This window comes from Python bivittatus, unplaced genomic scaffold, assembly GCF_059951505.1.
Source record: "Python bivittatus isolate LINGU-HERP-01145 unplaced genomic scaffold, Pbiv_v1 ctg000020_np1212, whole genome shotgun sequence".
NCBI classification, from domain to species: domain Eukaryota; kingdom Metazoa; phylum Chordata; class Lepidosauria; order Squamata; family Pythonidae; genus Python; species Python bivittatus.
In genome coordinates, this window is record NW_028277030.1 from 5,828,580 (window position 1) to 5,846,085 (window position 17,506).

General features: G+C 37.5%; 1 protein-coding gene across 1 annotated transcript in view; it reads left to right on the top strand.

The window, feature by feature from the left end:
- The window catches only part of PKHD1 (PKHD1 ciliary IPT domain containing fibrocystin/polyductin), a 276,749-nt gene that overhangs the window by 163,174 nt on the left and 96,069 nt on the right, over positions 1 to 17,506 (top strand). The window contains exons 48-49 of the mRNA XM_088149932.1: positions 3,470 to 3,535; positions 4,634 to 4,765. Coding sequence (XP_088006058.1) covers positions 3,470 to 3,535; positions 4,634 to 4,765 — 198 coding nt within the window. The remainder of the gene's footprint in view (positions 1 to 3,469; positions 3,536 to 4,633; positions 4,766 to 17,506) is intronic.

Sequence of the window (17,506 nt, forward strand, 5' to 3'; positions counted from 1 at the left end):
ATATAGGCCACTGCATAAGAGAGGCCTTTATTGTAGGTCTGACTCTGTGGAGCCTCTTTAACTATCCTCTTGACAACTGAGCTGCCACCTTTCAATCAAAAATCATTAAATGGGGCAGAGATAATGAGCATGTCTCATATCAAAAGAAGGATGTTTGCTCGGGTTGAAGAGGAAAAGCTGTAAAAGCCTACCAGCCCTCACCACTTCAAAGGAGGAGAGGTTGCTCCATCAGCAGGACCCAGAAAGCATCATTTGTTTCTGTTTGACTTATGTAAAAGGTCTGGCATGTTAGAGTCCCGTCTTGCAGACGTGGGTCTCCCCCCACCCCCCGCCCCTTGGTGCTCGTGTGTCAGCAGTTAGGCAGCTGGGCCCTAACCGTATCCGCCAGAGTATCTAATCACTTGACTCTGTCTCAACAATGGACACTTGTAGGGGGTGGTCGGGAGGAGGTCTGTGCAACAATAGGAACACAATTATTGCAGCTGCTAGGGAGGGCGATAATTCTTCTTAGGGGAACCAAAGGGACCTTGTCGAGGTGGTAGAGAGGGGAAACCTGAGTGTATTCTTAATAACCAGACTTTTGGAAATACTTCGCTTTGCCAGTGGGGCTCCGGCAGCTGCTGTTGTCCGAGTCTTCTCTAATAATTGTACATTCTGTCCGAGGTCAATTTACTTATGACCTCCTTCTTTTGTGCCAGTTAAAAGCCTTTTAGGGTGAATTGTTGAATAGTGGCAGGAGTGCATTAAACCCTAAATTTAATGTCGATAAATACGGATCAGATGCCAGATCATTCACAGGCAGGCTCTGAAATTCACACAGCATTTGCTTCAGACCGAATCTCACAGTTAAAGAAAAAGTCATTGTTATTCTGAAAGCTGAGCGTCTGAAGGAAGACATCATGGAGACACAGCAGGAACTGTTCATCTTTAACTTAGAGGCTTTATAGTTTTCCATCCTTAGTTGCTCTACGAGGAATTGCACATATAGTCAGGTTTGAAGAGCAAGTTTACAAAACAAAAAACAACACCAAAACTGATATATAGAATAATCTGGCTGATCTCATTCATCGTGCACTGAAATGACTTTCTGAATTTGCCTTGGTCATTCAGAAAATATTATACTGAGTTATGGATAACATTATGAAACTCGTATACAATAACAGTTAAATAAAGCACACAGAGATGTATATAAAATCTATTAGTTTATTGACATACATCATTTCAAAGGGGATTCTACAAAACTCTCAGTAGGATTGTGTTGATAGATAGCTTCCATCCCATAGACTAGGAGGGAATATATGTGCCAGGGTCAAAGAAGCTGACCTGTCCAATTTTGAAACAAAGGCACAGAAGGACAAAGAGGATGAGCAGAAAAATGGAAACTGAGCCATATAAGGAGAGTTTGAAGTAATATGGTACATTTAACTTTGAGAAAAAATGACTGAGAGGGGATGTGACCACACCATTCAAGTATCTGAAAGGTGCCAAAAGAAGCAGATGTAGGCTATTGTCTCAGACTGCAGGTCACAAAACCATGCCTTTAATTTGCAGATGTGCTTGAAAGTTAAGAAATATGCATTTTTTAATATTTACATCCCACTTTTCCTTTTGGAGCTCAAGGCAGTATATGCAATGCTCCTTCCTCTCATGTTTTTCCCCACAAAAACATCCTGGGGAGGTGGGTTGAGCTGAGAGGGAGTGACTAGCCTGAAGCCACTCTGGGAACCTTGGGGCTTAAAGCTTGACTTGAAACTGGATCTGGGGCTCCCTGGTGCCAATCCAATACCTTCACTGCTACATCACCTTGGCTATCATATTCTTCAATACTTCCTAATACTTAAGACCAGCGCAATAGCGGAACTAATTATTAAAGCTCTGCAAATCCTTTGGAGGGGTGCCCCCTCAAACCCCCTGCTTGACTTTAGTGGAAATCCTGGTGGAAGTTTTGCTGTGCATGCAAGTTCAAGAGATCAGGAAAAGCCTTTGAAGCTGCCGCCGGGACAGTCTGTGTAGCAAAATATTGTAGTTTTCAGAATCCTCAGTGGAGATCATCTTCTCTTCTCCTTCTTCAAAAAAAGCCTGTTTTAATTATGCGTCAACAGCCTTTTTTACATTTAGTGACCAAGTTTAAGCACAGTTCCATTACAAAAGATATGGAAGTAAAAAAGTAGCTAAATAAATTGCACAGGGTACGAGGAAACAAAATTAAAAGACATAGATTCAAGATAGATACAAGACCTAGAATTGTTGAGTTACCTAACTGTAAAATAATGACCTGTATTACTTAGTAATGGTAATTTCTATTACTAATTCATATAGATGCTAATTTAATCAAAGTTAAAACATTAGGTTAGTTAAGGAAAACTCTATATGAATATAGTAACATTGTGCACAATTGCTATTGCAGTATGTTCAAGAACCCTCCAAATGCTCTAGAGTACAACTTCTCACACTTGAGACCTCCTAGGCAAATCTTAACCTCTTTTATGTGTACATTCATACTTTACCATGTTTTAATTTCGATTCCTACACGTCGCAGGCACTTGGCCTAAGTGGCATCTTCCAATTATGATTCTACAAATGCTATACTTTATTCTTTACAGATGTACGATTATTATTATTATTTATTATTTTAAAGTATCTTGGAGTAGATTACTAACTTTCTTGTAAATATTCAGAGCCAAAGCATTCTTTGAAGAAGCTTACTGTCAAGTGGAGGATTGATTAGGATCAAACTAAATATGATGCAGACAGAACTGAATTGACAGTCACATAGGATTAAATCCAAAGGAACATATAGCCTATTTATATTTACTAAATTTATTACCAGTAAGTCATATTTCAGATTGTTACTAACTGAAATTGTGCAATTAACAGACAACACCTTTTGGAAACTGCAAAGTTTTGCAGAAGTAAAACACAAAGACACATTTATATAATTAAGGGAGGGGGGGGATCCTAAATAGCAAAAATTTTAAATGCTTGAGTATATGGATTGTCTGAATGGAGGAAAAAGAAAAAAGGCAGGAACGGAATATCTTGAAAAAGAGCACATCTATCTAGCTAAACACTAAAACCTTGTTTTATCTATTTTAAATAGCATCCTTCAACCACATTTTGAGTCACATTAACAACAAAATATGATAAAAAGAGCTTTGATAATAAAGGAACCATTTTGCCTGATTTCACAAGGACAGCATTGTGAAGACTTAACCTACCCTTTCCCAGGGATTACCTATAAGAAACAGCTCTTTCTTAACACCTTTTAGCTGAGCATCTGATTGTTCTCAGCTTTTCGTATAAGGTGTATTTACTGAAAACTGTGTGGATTCATACCATGCCCATAATATTATGAATAGTTCAAAACATGACATTCCTTCACAGTTGGGGGAACTTTGTTTTCTGGGATTAGAAGAATTTTTTAGCTTTTATACACCATTTTTATGTCTCACCAGCTTTCTAAATTTAGTTACAGGAAAGGGCCTAATCCAGGTGACAATCAAAATCGAAGACACATTCCCTTTCCCAGAGGCAGGTATGTGAATTCAGTTTGAAAATGCAATCTTGTTTTACTCAGCACAATTCACCCTAACCCACAGGGTGCATTTCTGGGTACTGAAATAAATTTTGGGGCATTTCTGAACGGTGCTTTCTCTGTGCAGAAAATGTATACAAGAGCCGTATCTAGTGCTTGCCATCCCTATGCATGACTGCATCACATCTATCCTATGTCTATTCCTGAAAATAACTTTTATTTAATCAGCTCTCTGGTAAATGGTAATCGGTAGTTCTGGACCCCCCTATTTTTGTTCTCCCTTCCCAACAACCGGATATTGTTTGTCTTGGTTTGTTTATTTATGGATGCATTTAATATAACCATCCAACTGCCAGTGGACCTCTGGGTGGTAAATAGGAAGCAATGTAGAAATATAATTTTTAAAAAATGAACTGAAAGATGATAAAAGTGTGCTTTAGAAAATTCTGAAGAAACAATGATACTGCAATTAAGTAATTAAGTAATTAACTCCTCTGTTAATTGAAATATTCTAAGCTTCATTTGCATGCAATCTAAATATTTTGCTCTTTAAGATAATCTTTATTATTTACTTGGCTTTTTTTCTTGTTGAGAAAAAATGGTTGGGAGACTAGAGATGGGGAAACAGCTAATTAGATGAAGAGAGGCATGCCTATGAAAATAATCTACAATTTTGATGATAGTTTTCATCATCTTTTAATTAATGTTAGACATCCATTTAATCCACCCTGCTGATGAAATTGCTGATAAATAGAGTGGGAAAGGAATCATTCTCCTTTTCCCTCTGCCACTATTTTTGTATTTCTTACAATCTCAGAATGCTGGGTATCCTCTGGCCCAGTTTTCTTGGGAGAGGCTCCAGGGGCAGGCAAAAAAATAGAAGAACAATCATACATGTAGAACTTGTAGCCAATCTCTACTGAAAAGTGCATATCCACTTAGAAACAAATGTTTAAAATATTAATTGTCATTTTGAGGAGGATAAACATCTTTTCCCAAACATCTTAGTTATCCTTGCAAAATCCTTACCAGTTTATATATATATATAAATATATATATTATTTTTGCAAAAATACATTCTTTTTTTTTTTTTTCTAGATCCAGTTCCCTCTTTTTCTCCTCCTATTTTCAGATGGTCCCTTGCTGAATCTTGGAATGATGTGACAAAAGGCTGGGGTGGCTACAATAAAACTATACCATCAGCTGATGACGATGTTATCATTTTACCAAGTAACTACCATACATTTTGTTAATATACAGAAGTTGTAACACTAGAACTGGCACATGGAAGACATAGATTACCAGTCAAATATATAAATAATTACCAAAAAGCCAGTTTAATATACTTAGGTGTTCTGGTTTCTGCATTGCTTTATTCTGCAAGTTAAATATTCATTTGTCAACCAACATCCCCATGTACATTTTCATATCTCCTGACTCCTCAAGATGAAATATACATAAATAAATGAAAGAAGGTTGTATGTGCCTACATATTTATTTTTTAATTTTTTAATTGTTGTACGCCGCCCAGAGTCACCTTGTATGAGATGGACGGCTATATAAATATGATAAATAAATAAATAAGTAAGTAAGTAAGTAACATGTGGTAACAGTAGATTTTCTCAAGGCTATTGGAATTGCTAGAGAAGGCCTCAGAAGAAAGACACAGCAAACAAATGGGGGCCACTTTGCTTTGACAGGGGGCACTTCACTCTAAACTTCACTGAGGTGAAGTGTGCTTCAAAGATCTTCACAGCCTCTTGTATCTGTTGCTTTTCCTAATTAACCTTCTGTCTTAGGAAAGGGTTTTAATTACAATAAAGCAGATATCCGTTGTTATCAGAAAACAGATCTGGATGATTAATCAGTTTAGCAAATTTTTCAAACAAGCTTCAGACTTTCCAGACTTGGAAAGCATTTTAGAGACCGGATAGCAAATGTTAGACTGATGATTTTTCCCACAGTGAACTTTCAAAAGAATCATTTCTTTTCATTCATTTTTTTGTGGTGAATATATAGTATCAATTGGCTGCTACCTGGTGAGAAGTAGCATTTAACACCTCAGGACAAACTCTTATTTTCAGGGAACATTGACTACCATTTTCACACACTGAGCTGAAATAGGTGGATGACTTTCCCTGTCTTTAACCAGGTTTACCGAACATTGAATTGTTGGTTCTTATTCATTCCCAAATATTTTAAGATTATTTTTTTAAAAAATCAGAAAAATAACCATATTGTGTTTTGCTTCTAAAAGAACTACCTTTCAACAATGGATAGTTCAGTTATTGCTTAGAAAGGTTTCACAGTCTGTATTTAATTTTTGGATCTCCTTGGGTGGCACAGTGTAGAACAGCGTAATGAGGAGAACAGCAAAGAGGGGCCATATACTGTATAAAGAACCCTTGACAATAAGTGTGGGGTAGACCCTGCCTCCATGAAGTAAGGATGTCCCTCACTTTCATGGAAGCTGGTAAAGGCCTTGCCCTTCCAGCAGGCCTTCTGGGACTAACTGTGGAGCCAGTGGCACCTATATTAGTTGTATATCACTTTAATGATTTAATGTACTATGCATTATTGATGTTTTATATGTTACTTCTATGTGTAAATAACCTAGAGTCTACCTGGATTGAAACGATGGATAAATTGGCAGAATACATGCAGAATTGAATTGAATATGGTAGATTCAGCCCAATGCCTGAAATGCTGAGTAACATGTTTTTAACATAATATCTTACTCAGCATTTCAGGGATTGGGCTGAATCTGAAGTGAATTGTATAGAGGGGTGCATACATTAATATAAGTTTTAAGATGGATGAGTAGATGGAAGCTAATCGTCTGTTGGTTGTTTCTGAGATATCCTCATTAGCAGAGGAAATGATGGCAAATTAGAAATGCAAGTCTATCAAAAAACAAGTCAACTACCAAGTGCTCTACTACCAAAGCAACAACCCAACCTCCCATAAGAGTGAGCTGTGTAAGAATATTATTCAGACAAGTACAAATACACTGCAGCAATTCAGAACACCAGAAAAAAGAAACAGACCACCTATACAACATCTTCCAACAAAATGGATACCCATGCAACTTTATCCAAAAGTGCCTGACCACTCAACCTACTACAGCACAACCAACACAAGCCATGAAAAAGATAACACTACCATACATCAAAAACATCTCAGAAACAACCAACAGATTATTACAATCACACGGCATCACCATAGCACGCAAACCAGCTAAAGCTCTCCAAAACTCCTTAAATAAACCAAAAGACCCAGTAGCCCAAGAAGGAAAAACAGGCGTCATCTACAACATACAAAACAGGCAGAAGACTCGCAGAGTGCATCCATGAACACCGACTACCAGTCAGACAACATGATGAAAACTCCTTAATCTCACAACGCATGAACAGACTCAACCATCGTTTCAACTGGGAAACTGTGAACTTCCTAGACCAAGCTAAATCCAAAAATGCTAGGAAATGCCTGGAAGCTTGGCAGTCAGATAAATCAGCCATCAGTAGACACATAGAGATAACCCACATTTACACACTATTGAAAAGAGACAATAAAAAAGCTAAAAAGGAACTAAAAAGACTAGAATGCAGCCTTTCCAGCAGCTGAAACCCAGATAAGCAGGGATTAACACCAGACAAACAATCAAGCAGAAAACAATACCCTGATCAAGAAACTACCAAGGAGAAAACCACACACCCCCAACACTGGCAGGGCAAGCTGCTGTATATAAACAGGGAACAAACCCCACACTTACCAGCACTGATGACGTTACCTAGCTGGGTAATGAAACGTCTGCAAGCAAACAACCAAGCTCTGAAAGCACTGAGGACTCCACAGTTCAATCCTGAGTTACATGTATTCTCTTTTATTGGATTTTTTTTTTCTATTTTTGTCAAGGCTCCTTTATGTATTTTTCTAAAGAAGTGGAACAGCAATTTAATTATAGATTATTAAAATATTTCCTAGTATTACATTTGAAATAAAGGATAAAATAAGATGTAATTTAAGATAGTATTACATTTAAAAGATCTTTAAAATGTCTTTTTAAAAAACTCTGGAAGTATTTACATCAAGTCAAGAAATGAATTAACATGTGAAAGTTTAGGCAAGCTTGACCCAATGCAGGCAATCTTTAACTTTCAGAAGTCACTGAAAATTAAAGAATTTTAACAATAAAGAGTCAGAATAATGTAGAAATTGTTGATAGTGATAATACTCCATTTTCCAAACATGTGTGGCAAAATGTGTATTTAGAGCCTAAAGCCTATTTTTTTCCTGGAATGTAGCTCTTTCTGCAACAGTTAAAGATACTTAACATTCTGCACTTTAGTACAGTCTTATCTTAATGGTTTCTTCTGTTTTCATCATTAACTTTTCACCTGCTTCCTTCTCCTAAATCAGGTGAAAGTAGAGATGATGTGTAACTCCAGGTTCAACAGCTTGTAATTCTATTTCTAACAAAAGTTAAAACATTTTAAAATACATTTAAGCAATAAACATATTCTCATTGTATGAGTAAAGAATACTTTTCATTTTATACACCAAGCATATCTTTATAAACAAACCAAGTAATATATTTTATAAAGTAACATAATAACCTTTCTGGGAAATATTCTTTCACACACACCCCCCCAAACAGAATGCCAGATGAATGGTTCCTTTCATCCTTTGGCCATGCCCACTGCCTTTGCTCAGTAGGAACAATCCCAGCTCCTTGCAGTTAGTCATGTGTTAGTCTGTCTCTCTAAGCTTCACCATGTTAGTGCAGGCAGCTCTACATGTTTTTCCCCCTTTTATTGTAATATTATAATTCTTGATACATTGTATTATTTCAAAGCAGTAATGTTTATATAATATGATTAAAATTATTAACATTCTATCCTTTAGAAAGCTTAAAGTATTAAAAATAAAAAGAGAAAAGTAAAAATTCTATCAGTATTAATTGCCATTTAGGATGTCAATGTTACAAGCATAAGATTATTTAACTTTTCATCCAAAGTTGAGGATTTCATAAAGAAAAAAGAACCACTACAATTCACATCAAAATGTTAGTTATGCTGTAATAGTTTCAATCTTGTACTAATTACTTAGTACTAAGATCTCCATTGTATTATTACTTAGTGTATATATAACTCTACACTTTTCCATAATCATGTTTTAATTTGGATTTTGGTATATACTCTCAAAGGCCTTTTGCTGTCATAGCAACTGTGAAGAGGGCATCATGCATCTAACCAATATAAACTGGAGTGGTTTTGTATGTATTAGAGCAATTTTGGACAAGTAGCTGATCGCCTCATAACTTCAAAATACCATTAAAAAGTCACTTCATCTCTCATTTTGATGATCTGTTACTATTGGTGTTGTAGGTTGAGTGCCATCTGCCTTTGGTAGGGCAGGATATTTCTCTGTTAGAGAAGAATGGGGACAGGAAAGTAGATTCGCATGTATTTGAATCTTTCTTTGGGAACGTTTTAAATTATTTTCGTAACATTGAAGGAAAGAAGGACAGGTTTCTTGTGCTATCCATGAACAAATGAAGGCAGCTTTTGTGCTAGCAGTGTTCCTAGCTTTCCATGTTGTTTTCACATTTTGTAGTATTTCATATAATAAATTTCTGACACGATATGTGAAGGAAAGAATGAGGAGTTTGCCATAATATGTTGCATCAGATGGCATATCTATGTCATGTAGCCTCTGGGAATTTTTTTAGTGGTGGAATCTTCTCTCTTTCTCATTTGGCTTTTAACTTTTTCTGTGTGAAGAGACAGACGCTTAAGCCTTGTACTCATATAATAAACTTCCGTTGTGCCTGTGTTCCATTTGGGGGCGCATTTATGACATTTTATAAAGCAAGAATGTTGATCAAAGAGATTCTGTGTCACTACTTGAGTCATTAGAAAGCTTGTTTCATACCAGAGCATTAGGATGCTGCTGGATTGTTTCTGAATTTTTGTCTGGAGAAATGAACACATGATATGGGAATGATATCTTTAAAAAATAAATTCTAGTATTTGCTGAATTTTTTTTTTTTTTTTTTGGTCTGCGCTCAGTCATTGCTGACCCTGCAGTGACTGCTTGGACGAGTCCTTGCAGTTTTCAAGGCAATTGTTTTTCGGAAGTGGTTTGCCAGAGCCTCCTTCCTAGAGCAGAGCCCAGCTGGCAAGCACAGGAGGCGGGGTTTCCGTTGCTTCGCACCCTTTTCGGGCGCACACGGTTTTTTTTTCGCGCTTACCGGCAACTGCTCCCAACTCCTTTTTGCAAGGCGCCGCCAGCATTTTTCCTCCCACCGGAGTGAGAGTCCCCATTTATCTACTCACGTGAGTTTTCGACCTGTTGGGTTGACAGGAACTGGGGAGGAAACAGGAGCCCACCCTGTTTAACACGAAGGCTGGACTCGAACCGCTGAAGCGTCAACCATTTCTGGCCGGCAACTTTCAGCGTCATTAAGCCACTGCGCCACCACGTCCCCCTATTTGCTGAATATATTTTACATATGGGTGGAGGTAATATTGAATTAAATCTAACAAAAGCTGACCTGAGGATTTTGTGACCTCAAGAATATCAGGCTTGGTCACATTCTTGAGGATCTCTCTGCTCAGTGGACATATATTACCAGAAGTATATCAAACCGTCAAATGTTTTCCTTTTCTTAACTCTACAAGGGAGCCCTCTGCTGTTCTGGTGTATATATTTCCCTTTTACACATCATATCAGAAAACTATATATAAAATTATCAGCCCAAATCAATCAACTGTAGCATGAAGACTCCTTCATCAAAAGTTATGGACCATAATCTGCCATGCTGGTCCAGCATGAGTTGGTAGATGTATAATTTTTGACTTCTCATCCCAGCTTCCATGCCTAAAGAAGGACTAGAACCTGGTCTACTCACTCCTAATCCAACACACCATAATCTGTCTGTCTGTCTGTCTGTCTGTCTGTCTGTCTGTCTATATCTATCTATCTATCTATCTATCTATCTATCTATCTATCTATCTATCTATCTATCTATCTGCCTGCCTGCCTGCCTGCCTGCCTGCCTGCCTGCCTGCCTGCCTGCCTGCCTGCCTGCCTGCCAGCCAACCAACCAACCAACCAACCAACCAACCAACCAACCAACCACCCTACCTACCTACCTACCTACCTACCTACCTACCTACCTACCTACCTATCTCTTTATACAAAAAAGAATAAAACTAGAGAAATAAGGAAATGTTACACATGAGAATGCATATATTTTAAGGTTCTACTCAGGGAATAGAAATTCTTTCCATCATAGGGCAAAGAATTAGGAATGAAGCCATTGTCTTATAAAAATGTTTGTCTAACTCAGTTGGCTGCCCTAACAATATTTGTCAACAGCATGTGTTTTGTTAAAAGCACATTCTTTGCAAATGATTTTACAGTCTAGGCTCTTCCCTCCCATCCCATCCTTCAACAATGGCTTTCCTTTCCTTTACATCTGTGTTCTATTTTTCTTCTCACTATGAAGAAGATCTTTTCAAAACACTTGCTGTATAAACCCATGAGCTTGAATCAAATGTGTACCAATGTATTGTAAGGCAGGCTACTTTTGGGTGTACAACACAGGATACTTAGTATTAACATTTTTGCTATATCACTACAGCATCCCTGCCAGGCTACTTTCAGCAATATTGGCTGGGGGTGGGGGGGAGGGACCTCTGGGGTACAAAAAGGAAATGGAAGTTACACACACACACACACACATCTTGCCACAGAACATGCTAGCACCCCCATGAAGTTGCATATCCATCATAAGGAAAAATAGCTAATGATGACTGGGCAAACTATTTTTCAGGAAAACATTACTGCATTTACCAATCTTTTGTATTTATTTATATGACAGTCCTTTCAGCAGTTTACAATATTAACAATAAAAATACAGTAAAATATTGTAAGATGCAATACTTAAAAAAAAAAAGCAGTTATAGCAAAATGTGCCATTAAAAATTACCCTGCTATCAGCAGAAAACTAAGATCAACCTTTAAAAGTTTTCAGAGAAAAACACACAAGCAAGCAAATTCAAGCTATTTAAAAGGCCTGATATCCTCCCTAACTGTATTCATGGGGGACTCGCCCAAGAATTCTCTTTTGGGCAGTCCTTCCATTGTGAGCAGTTCTTTGCAAAGAAGATCATCTAGATTTTTGTGCCAAGTTTGAAACTAATTCAAGCAATAATGTACTTAAGGTATCTGCTATATATTTAATTATATTTTTTTGAGTCAGTTCCAAGATTTACTGTATCTCCTGAAGAAGTAGATAAAGTTCTTGGATCTCTTTGTGCCACTAACTGCATATTGGCTCTCTCAGCTTATGAAGGCCTCCGTAGACTTTGTCCTGCCAATAAACATTGAGTTAGTTAATGGAATACTTTTGTATGTGGAGTTCTCTGCCCTATTAAAGGAGAGGTTTGTGAGGTCCTTACCTAAGAAACAAACCTGCTTTTTGGACCTGGCTGATACTGCATACCAAATTTAGCAACACTGTTGGAGAAAGTGGTGCTGCTGCAGATCCAGCAGCTCTTAGATGAAACAGATTACTCTGATCCTTTTCAGCTAGGTTTAAATCTGGATTTGGCATGGGGACAGCAGTACTTGTCCAACAAATGATCTGTTGATACTTCTGGATTACTCAACAGTTTTTGATATCATTGGCCTCACAGTCTTGTTGGAGTGCTGGAAGGAGCTGGGATTTGGAGATGCAATTTTGTGGTGGTTCTCTCTTATCTCCTTGGGCACTATCAGAAAGGGTTACTTTGTACATGAAGCCATTAGGAAGGATGATTTGCAGGTTTGAAGTTAGTTGTCATTTATATGCCGATGATACTCAGCTATATGTCTTCTTTCCTGTGAGCTTGGCTTGAGATATCTCCAGGACCTCTGAACATCCTCGGATTATAAGAGTCTGGATGTGGGAGAACAAACTGGAACATTGATACAATGAAGATGGAGTTCTTACTGGTTCCATGGTCAGGGTTTCAGGATCTGGAAGATTTTTTTTTTCCTGAATAAAGCTGCAATTAAGGATCATGCTTGCCATCTGGAAGCCTTCTGGGTCCAGCATGACTTTTACACGCTCAAATAATATTGGTGGCCTTCTATCAGCTTCAGCTGGTAAACTGTATCCTTAGTTGGAGAAACCTGGTTTCAGTGACTCTTTGTGGGATAGGAAATTGCAACTGGCCCAGAAAGTGGCAGCAGTGAGTGGTTGTGACTGGTGCCTCCTGAATATTTGTAACCACAAATTCAATCAGGAAACTGTAACCATTTTAGATCATGCCAAATCCGAGAGTGCAAGAGAATTTCTAGAAGCTAGGCATTCTGATAGCTTAGCTAATAACGGAGACAGAGAGATATACTCAGTCTACAAACAATTCAAAAAGTAAACAAAGTTCCAAGAAGAAAGCCTGGGCCACATTCTTCCTTATCACACACCCAAAAATCAATACAGAGAAAAAGGAGAGCCAACACAATAGGTAGGAACATGCTAAGATAAAACAATACAACTGGCCAAGCTGGCTAGGCCAAACCTCTAAGCCAGACACAGAAACTCTTGCAACTCTGATCAAGACAGGTAGGACAGGTTGCCAAATATAAAAAGCCAGCAATTGCCACTGCCTTGGTCAAAGCATAAACCATGTTACCTAGCTTGGTAATGGAACATTTGCAAGGAAAAAACCAAAGTCAGTGAGGCACAGGATTCCAGCCTCGCAACCCTGAGTTGTACACATTCTCTATTAACGCTATCATTGGGAACTGGATGCATATAGATCTATAAATAAGTGAAGATGAAACCTAAGGTGGACCATTCACTTTTGAAAATTTATGCCAGGACTTTATTTATTTATGTATTTATTTTTGCCAGAATATTTATTTGGCTAACCACTAATTCTGGTCTGCCATGCTTCATTGTTTCCCTCATTCGGGAAATATATAAATATAAAAAATATATTTAGACACATATGCTGGTGTGCAGACTTTGTACCTGCAATTTTTGCATGGTAAAACTCATAAGATGTTTTGTGCATTTTATCTGTATGTTAGGGAAGTATAAATCCTAACCCCAAAACATATGAGGCAAAAGTCTTACTAAGAAATGTACATGGAAATGCAGCCAATGAAACAACAGCTCAGAAACGGCTGCAGAATCTAATGCAATGAATATACCATTGGAAAAAGAGAAACTGACCGAAACAGTGGCTGACAGTTCTCCTATCCCTAAACTTTTGGGGAGTTCCAGAGTTTGCAGATAAATAGTATGAAAATAATTCAGGTAGGTTCATATGTGGATTTTTTAGACTAGAAGCCTTAATATATATTTTGAATATTTCAAATTATGCCTTGATGTTAAATGGTCTCTCTCTCTCTTTTCCTCTCTACTTTTTCTGAGCAGAATACAGGATGACTTTACTAAAAAGAAACTAAACACCTTCAAAGATTTAAAACTTGTTAATAAAGTGACAGTAGATGGCTCAGATAAAGGCCCCAACAATGACCTTGCTGTCATTCAAACTGCATGTATGAATACAGGACAATTGAGCCCCCATTCATAATCTACATGACCTCTGCTTCTTTTGTTTATTTATAGCACAAGCAGTGAAAAGAAGTCTTCTATTCATTTTGGAGCCATCTGTTTTCCAGTGTTTGTTTGACTAGTAACTTGACCTGATGATAATGTGGTGTCTGAGTTACAAAACAGATTGAGTTGTGGTGTAACATTTATATCCCTGGAGTTCTGTGGCAGGCAGTGTGGAAGAAACATGGATGGTCCATCTAAAGCATGAAGATAATCCTTTTGCTTTGTGTTTTTCTAAAGGAGTTGATTTCATTAAGCAACATTCACAAGCAAGAACTTCACTGAATTTCTTTACTGACTGAGAGCTAGGAGAAGGGGCAATTTTCCATATGCTTATTTAAAGACTAATTCAATTAGATTTAGTTTTGGTTTGTTCATTTTTATTTTTTTTTTAGCCATAGCTGCAGTAGGAATAACGGCAGCAACTGGGAATATATTTGGATGCATCCAGCTTCTGAAGCTGGATGAGATGCACTTTTGTTTTGCTAAAGCCTTTTTATCACCCGTAGAGGACAGGAAATTTTCATTTGCAATTTTCTAGCAGCGCTCAACACCATCTGCCATAATGCAGTCACTGCGAAGTCTTTTTAAATGCACTTGATTTCACCAGTATATGTACAGGAATTCTAGATTCAAAAAGTAAACTGAACTTGTTGTGAGATTGTGGGTAGGTCTGAAAGGGAGGGTAATTACTTGCTCTTGTTATCCTGTGATAGGCTGTCCATGCATTTTTGTCCTTAGCATGGGATGAGAAGGTAGAATTAATGTTTTTCTACTCTGTTTCTTTTCTTACCAGAACCAGGAAAGGATACTTTCTTTTTAGAAAAGACTGTGAAATAACAATCTATTGAAATGTGTGGGTGTGGGTGTCATTCTAGGTCTTGGACCATAATAAACTATCTGCCGGTCTGTAGGTGCAAATATAGGTGTGCATCTCTTCTTTACTTTTCTGGCTGTCATAAATGTTAACAGTTATTTATTAAGATCTCCATACATACTATCCATATACTTTCCTTGTTTTTCTTGGTGATGGTTACAACTTTAAAACTGGTAGACTTAACAAGAGACTTGAAGAAAAAGCTTGCAAGCTCAGAGCCCCAGATCTCCACTCCATCTTCAGGCAGTGAGTCGCGGCAATGAATTGATGACTGCCTCTCACTCCCTGGAATAGATGTCCCACTGTGGTTTTGTCAGGTCAGAACTGCAGGCGTCTGCACCAGCCTAGATTCAGGGAGTCAGAGCCAAAGAATAAAGTCACCAGATAGAGCTGAAAAAAGTCATCAAAGCATGTCAGTGCTGAGAAGCCCCTGTAGACGTGGCCAGCCTGGAGTCTTAGAACTCGGCTAAAAATGTCACCCTTTGATTTTCCATCTATTTCAGGAGCTGAGATATCAGATGAAAAGGTCAACTGAAGGGCCATATCCATACTTTTTCAGGAGGAGCATGGAATTTATAAATAACTAGTGAGGGGTGGCTATCCCATCCCTTTCCATGTGAAATAAGACAGCTGATGGACTGATCACTTTAGCAGTCCCTCAGCACTTCTACTATCAAGCTCATGTTGAATTCTCATATAGTCTTCTCAGCTGTAACACAGACTTTTACTTCATAGGCAGGAATACAGAGAGATTTTTTCAGATTCCATGCCTTTTTTCTACATAAGGAAATACATTGTTTATCTCCTGTATTCCTGAATTCCCAGATGAAGGGATCACATTGGCAACATCCCATTATTTCAGCACATTAGTAAGACAAGGCCTCTTGATATTTGAGATTGTCTCTAACATGAGTAGTAATTAATTATCGTCATATGTTTTTTGCCTTTGTCAGAATCAGAATATCATCTTTTTTTCTTTTGGTTAAATGCACAATTAAATAACTTGGCATATACTTTTTTAAATTACAAAAACCCTTTACTTATACTGATTTTGAGGAAGAATCCTAATAAATTTTGCTATCTCAGGATTGTGCCTAAAATTGTTCTCTATCTATCTTTCCTTTTAGAGAATCTCCACAAAATGTTTTGCACCTCTGTAGAATAATTGGCTTGGCATATGCATGCACTCATATCCAATCTTCTATAGTATGTAAAAAGCGGGCTGAAATATACTATTGATTCAACACCTTTCCTCATTTTAAATATTTATTTATTGTGTATTATTTATTTGTATTTTAAGTCGGTGATCACAGTAGCCAAATAGTAGAACTCTAGAGAAAGGTAAATGAACATTTTTAAAACAAAGCTTTCAAAAAACAGTAAATGGCATGCTAACAGTATTACAGTTGGGGACTCCTGAAATGGTTAAACACTAATAGAACATAGCTTGCTTCTGGATGGTGTTGATAAACGTTGGTTTTACATCTCTGTTTCTCTTCTCTGCCTTGCTTGGTTTCATCTATCTATACTGACTACTGGTATGGGTCAAAGATCTTCTGGCCCTTCCATATGGGAACCAGTAATAAGATAGCAACAAATGCTTTTGTTTTAAATCCGATTTTTCATTGGAATGCTCCTCTTAAGAACACCTCTGTGCCAATCACCTTCTGCCATAACCAAACCTGGTCAACATGTTATTCACTTATTTACAGGGCTCACTTGCTGCTTAAATTGAAACCTAGTCTGAATAGCTTACATTTCCTATTTGAGTAAATAAGATTTTAAAGAGTCTAAAACAAACAACAGTTTAATACAAAGCATGGCACCAGAGATAAATAAAAGTCTATATTGATTATGGTTCAAGGTATAGGAGGGAGCAGCTCACACCTTCCAATGCTGAAGGCCTGTTAAAAAAGCCAGGCTTTCATTTTTAAGATCAACACAAATAATAATACTTACGTATGAGTGCTGAGGGAAAGGACGTTGTGCTAGAAATGTCCCTTTTTTCATTAGAGTATATGGTTGGATCCCTTAATAAGAGATGACTCCTTTTACATCACAACTTGGCTTCACTAAGAACTTACTTGGCTGGCTTTTTGTTGTAATAAAACTTATTCTTTTTCTTTTATGTTAGATCTAAACTGATACTGAATCTCTGATTAGTTTTAGACATATAGTTTAACAACTGTTATTCCTAATCATTTTACATTATTATATTTTATGGACTATATCTTGTCACTTTGACGTCTCAGAAATAGCACTCCAGTTTTACTTGTACCTCTGTCATTTTATGCTGGTCTGTGACTGACATAAAGATTTGTTTTCATGTTCTCCCTGTCCATCTCCAGCCTCTAAACTCCCTTTTCCTTTCGAGCTGATTTTGGGGGCTGCACAGGAGAGGGTGATCCATTCTTCTTATGGATGTCATTGCATTGACAGATGGCTAGTATTGGATGCAACCCAAAACATTCAGAAC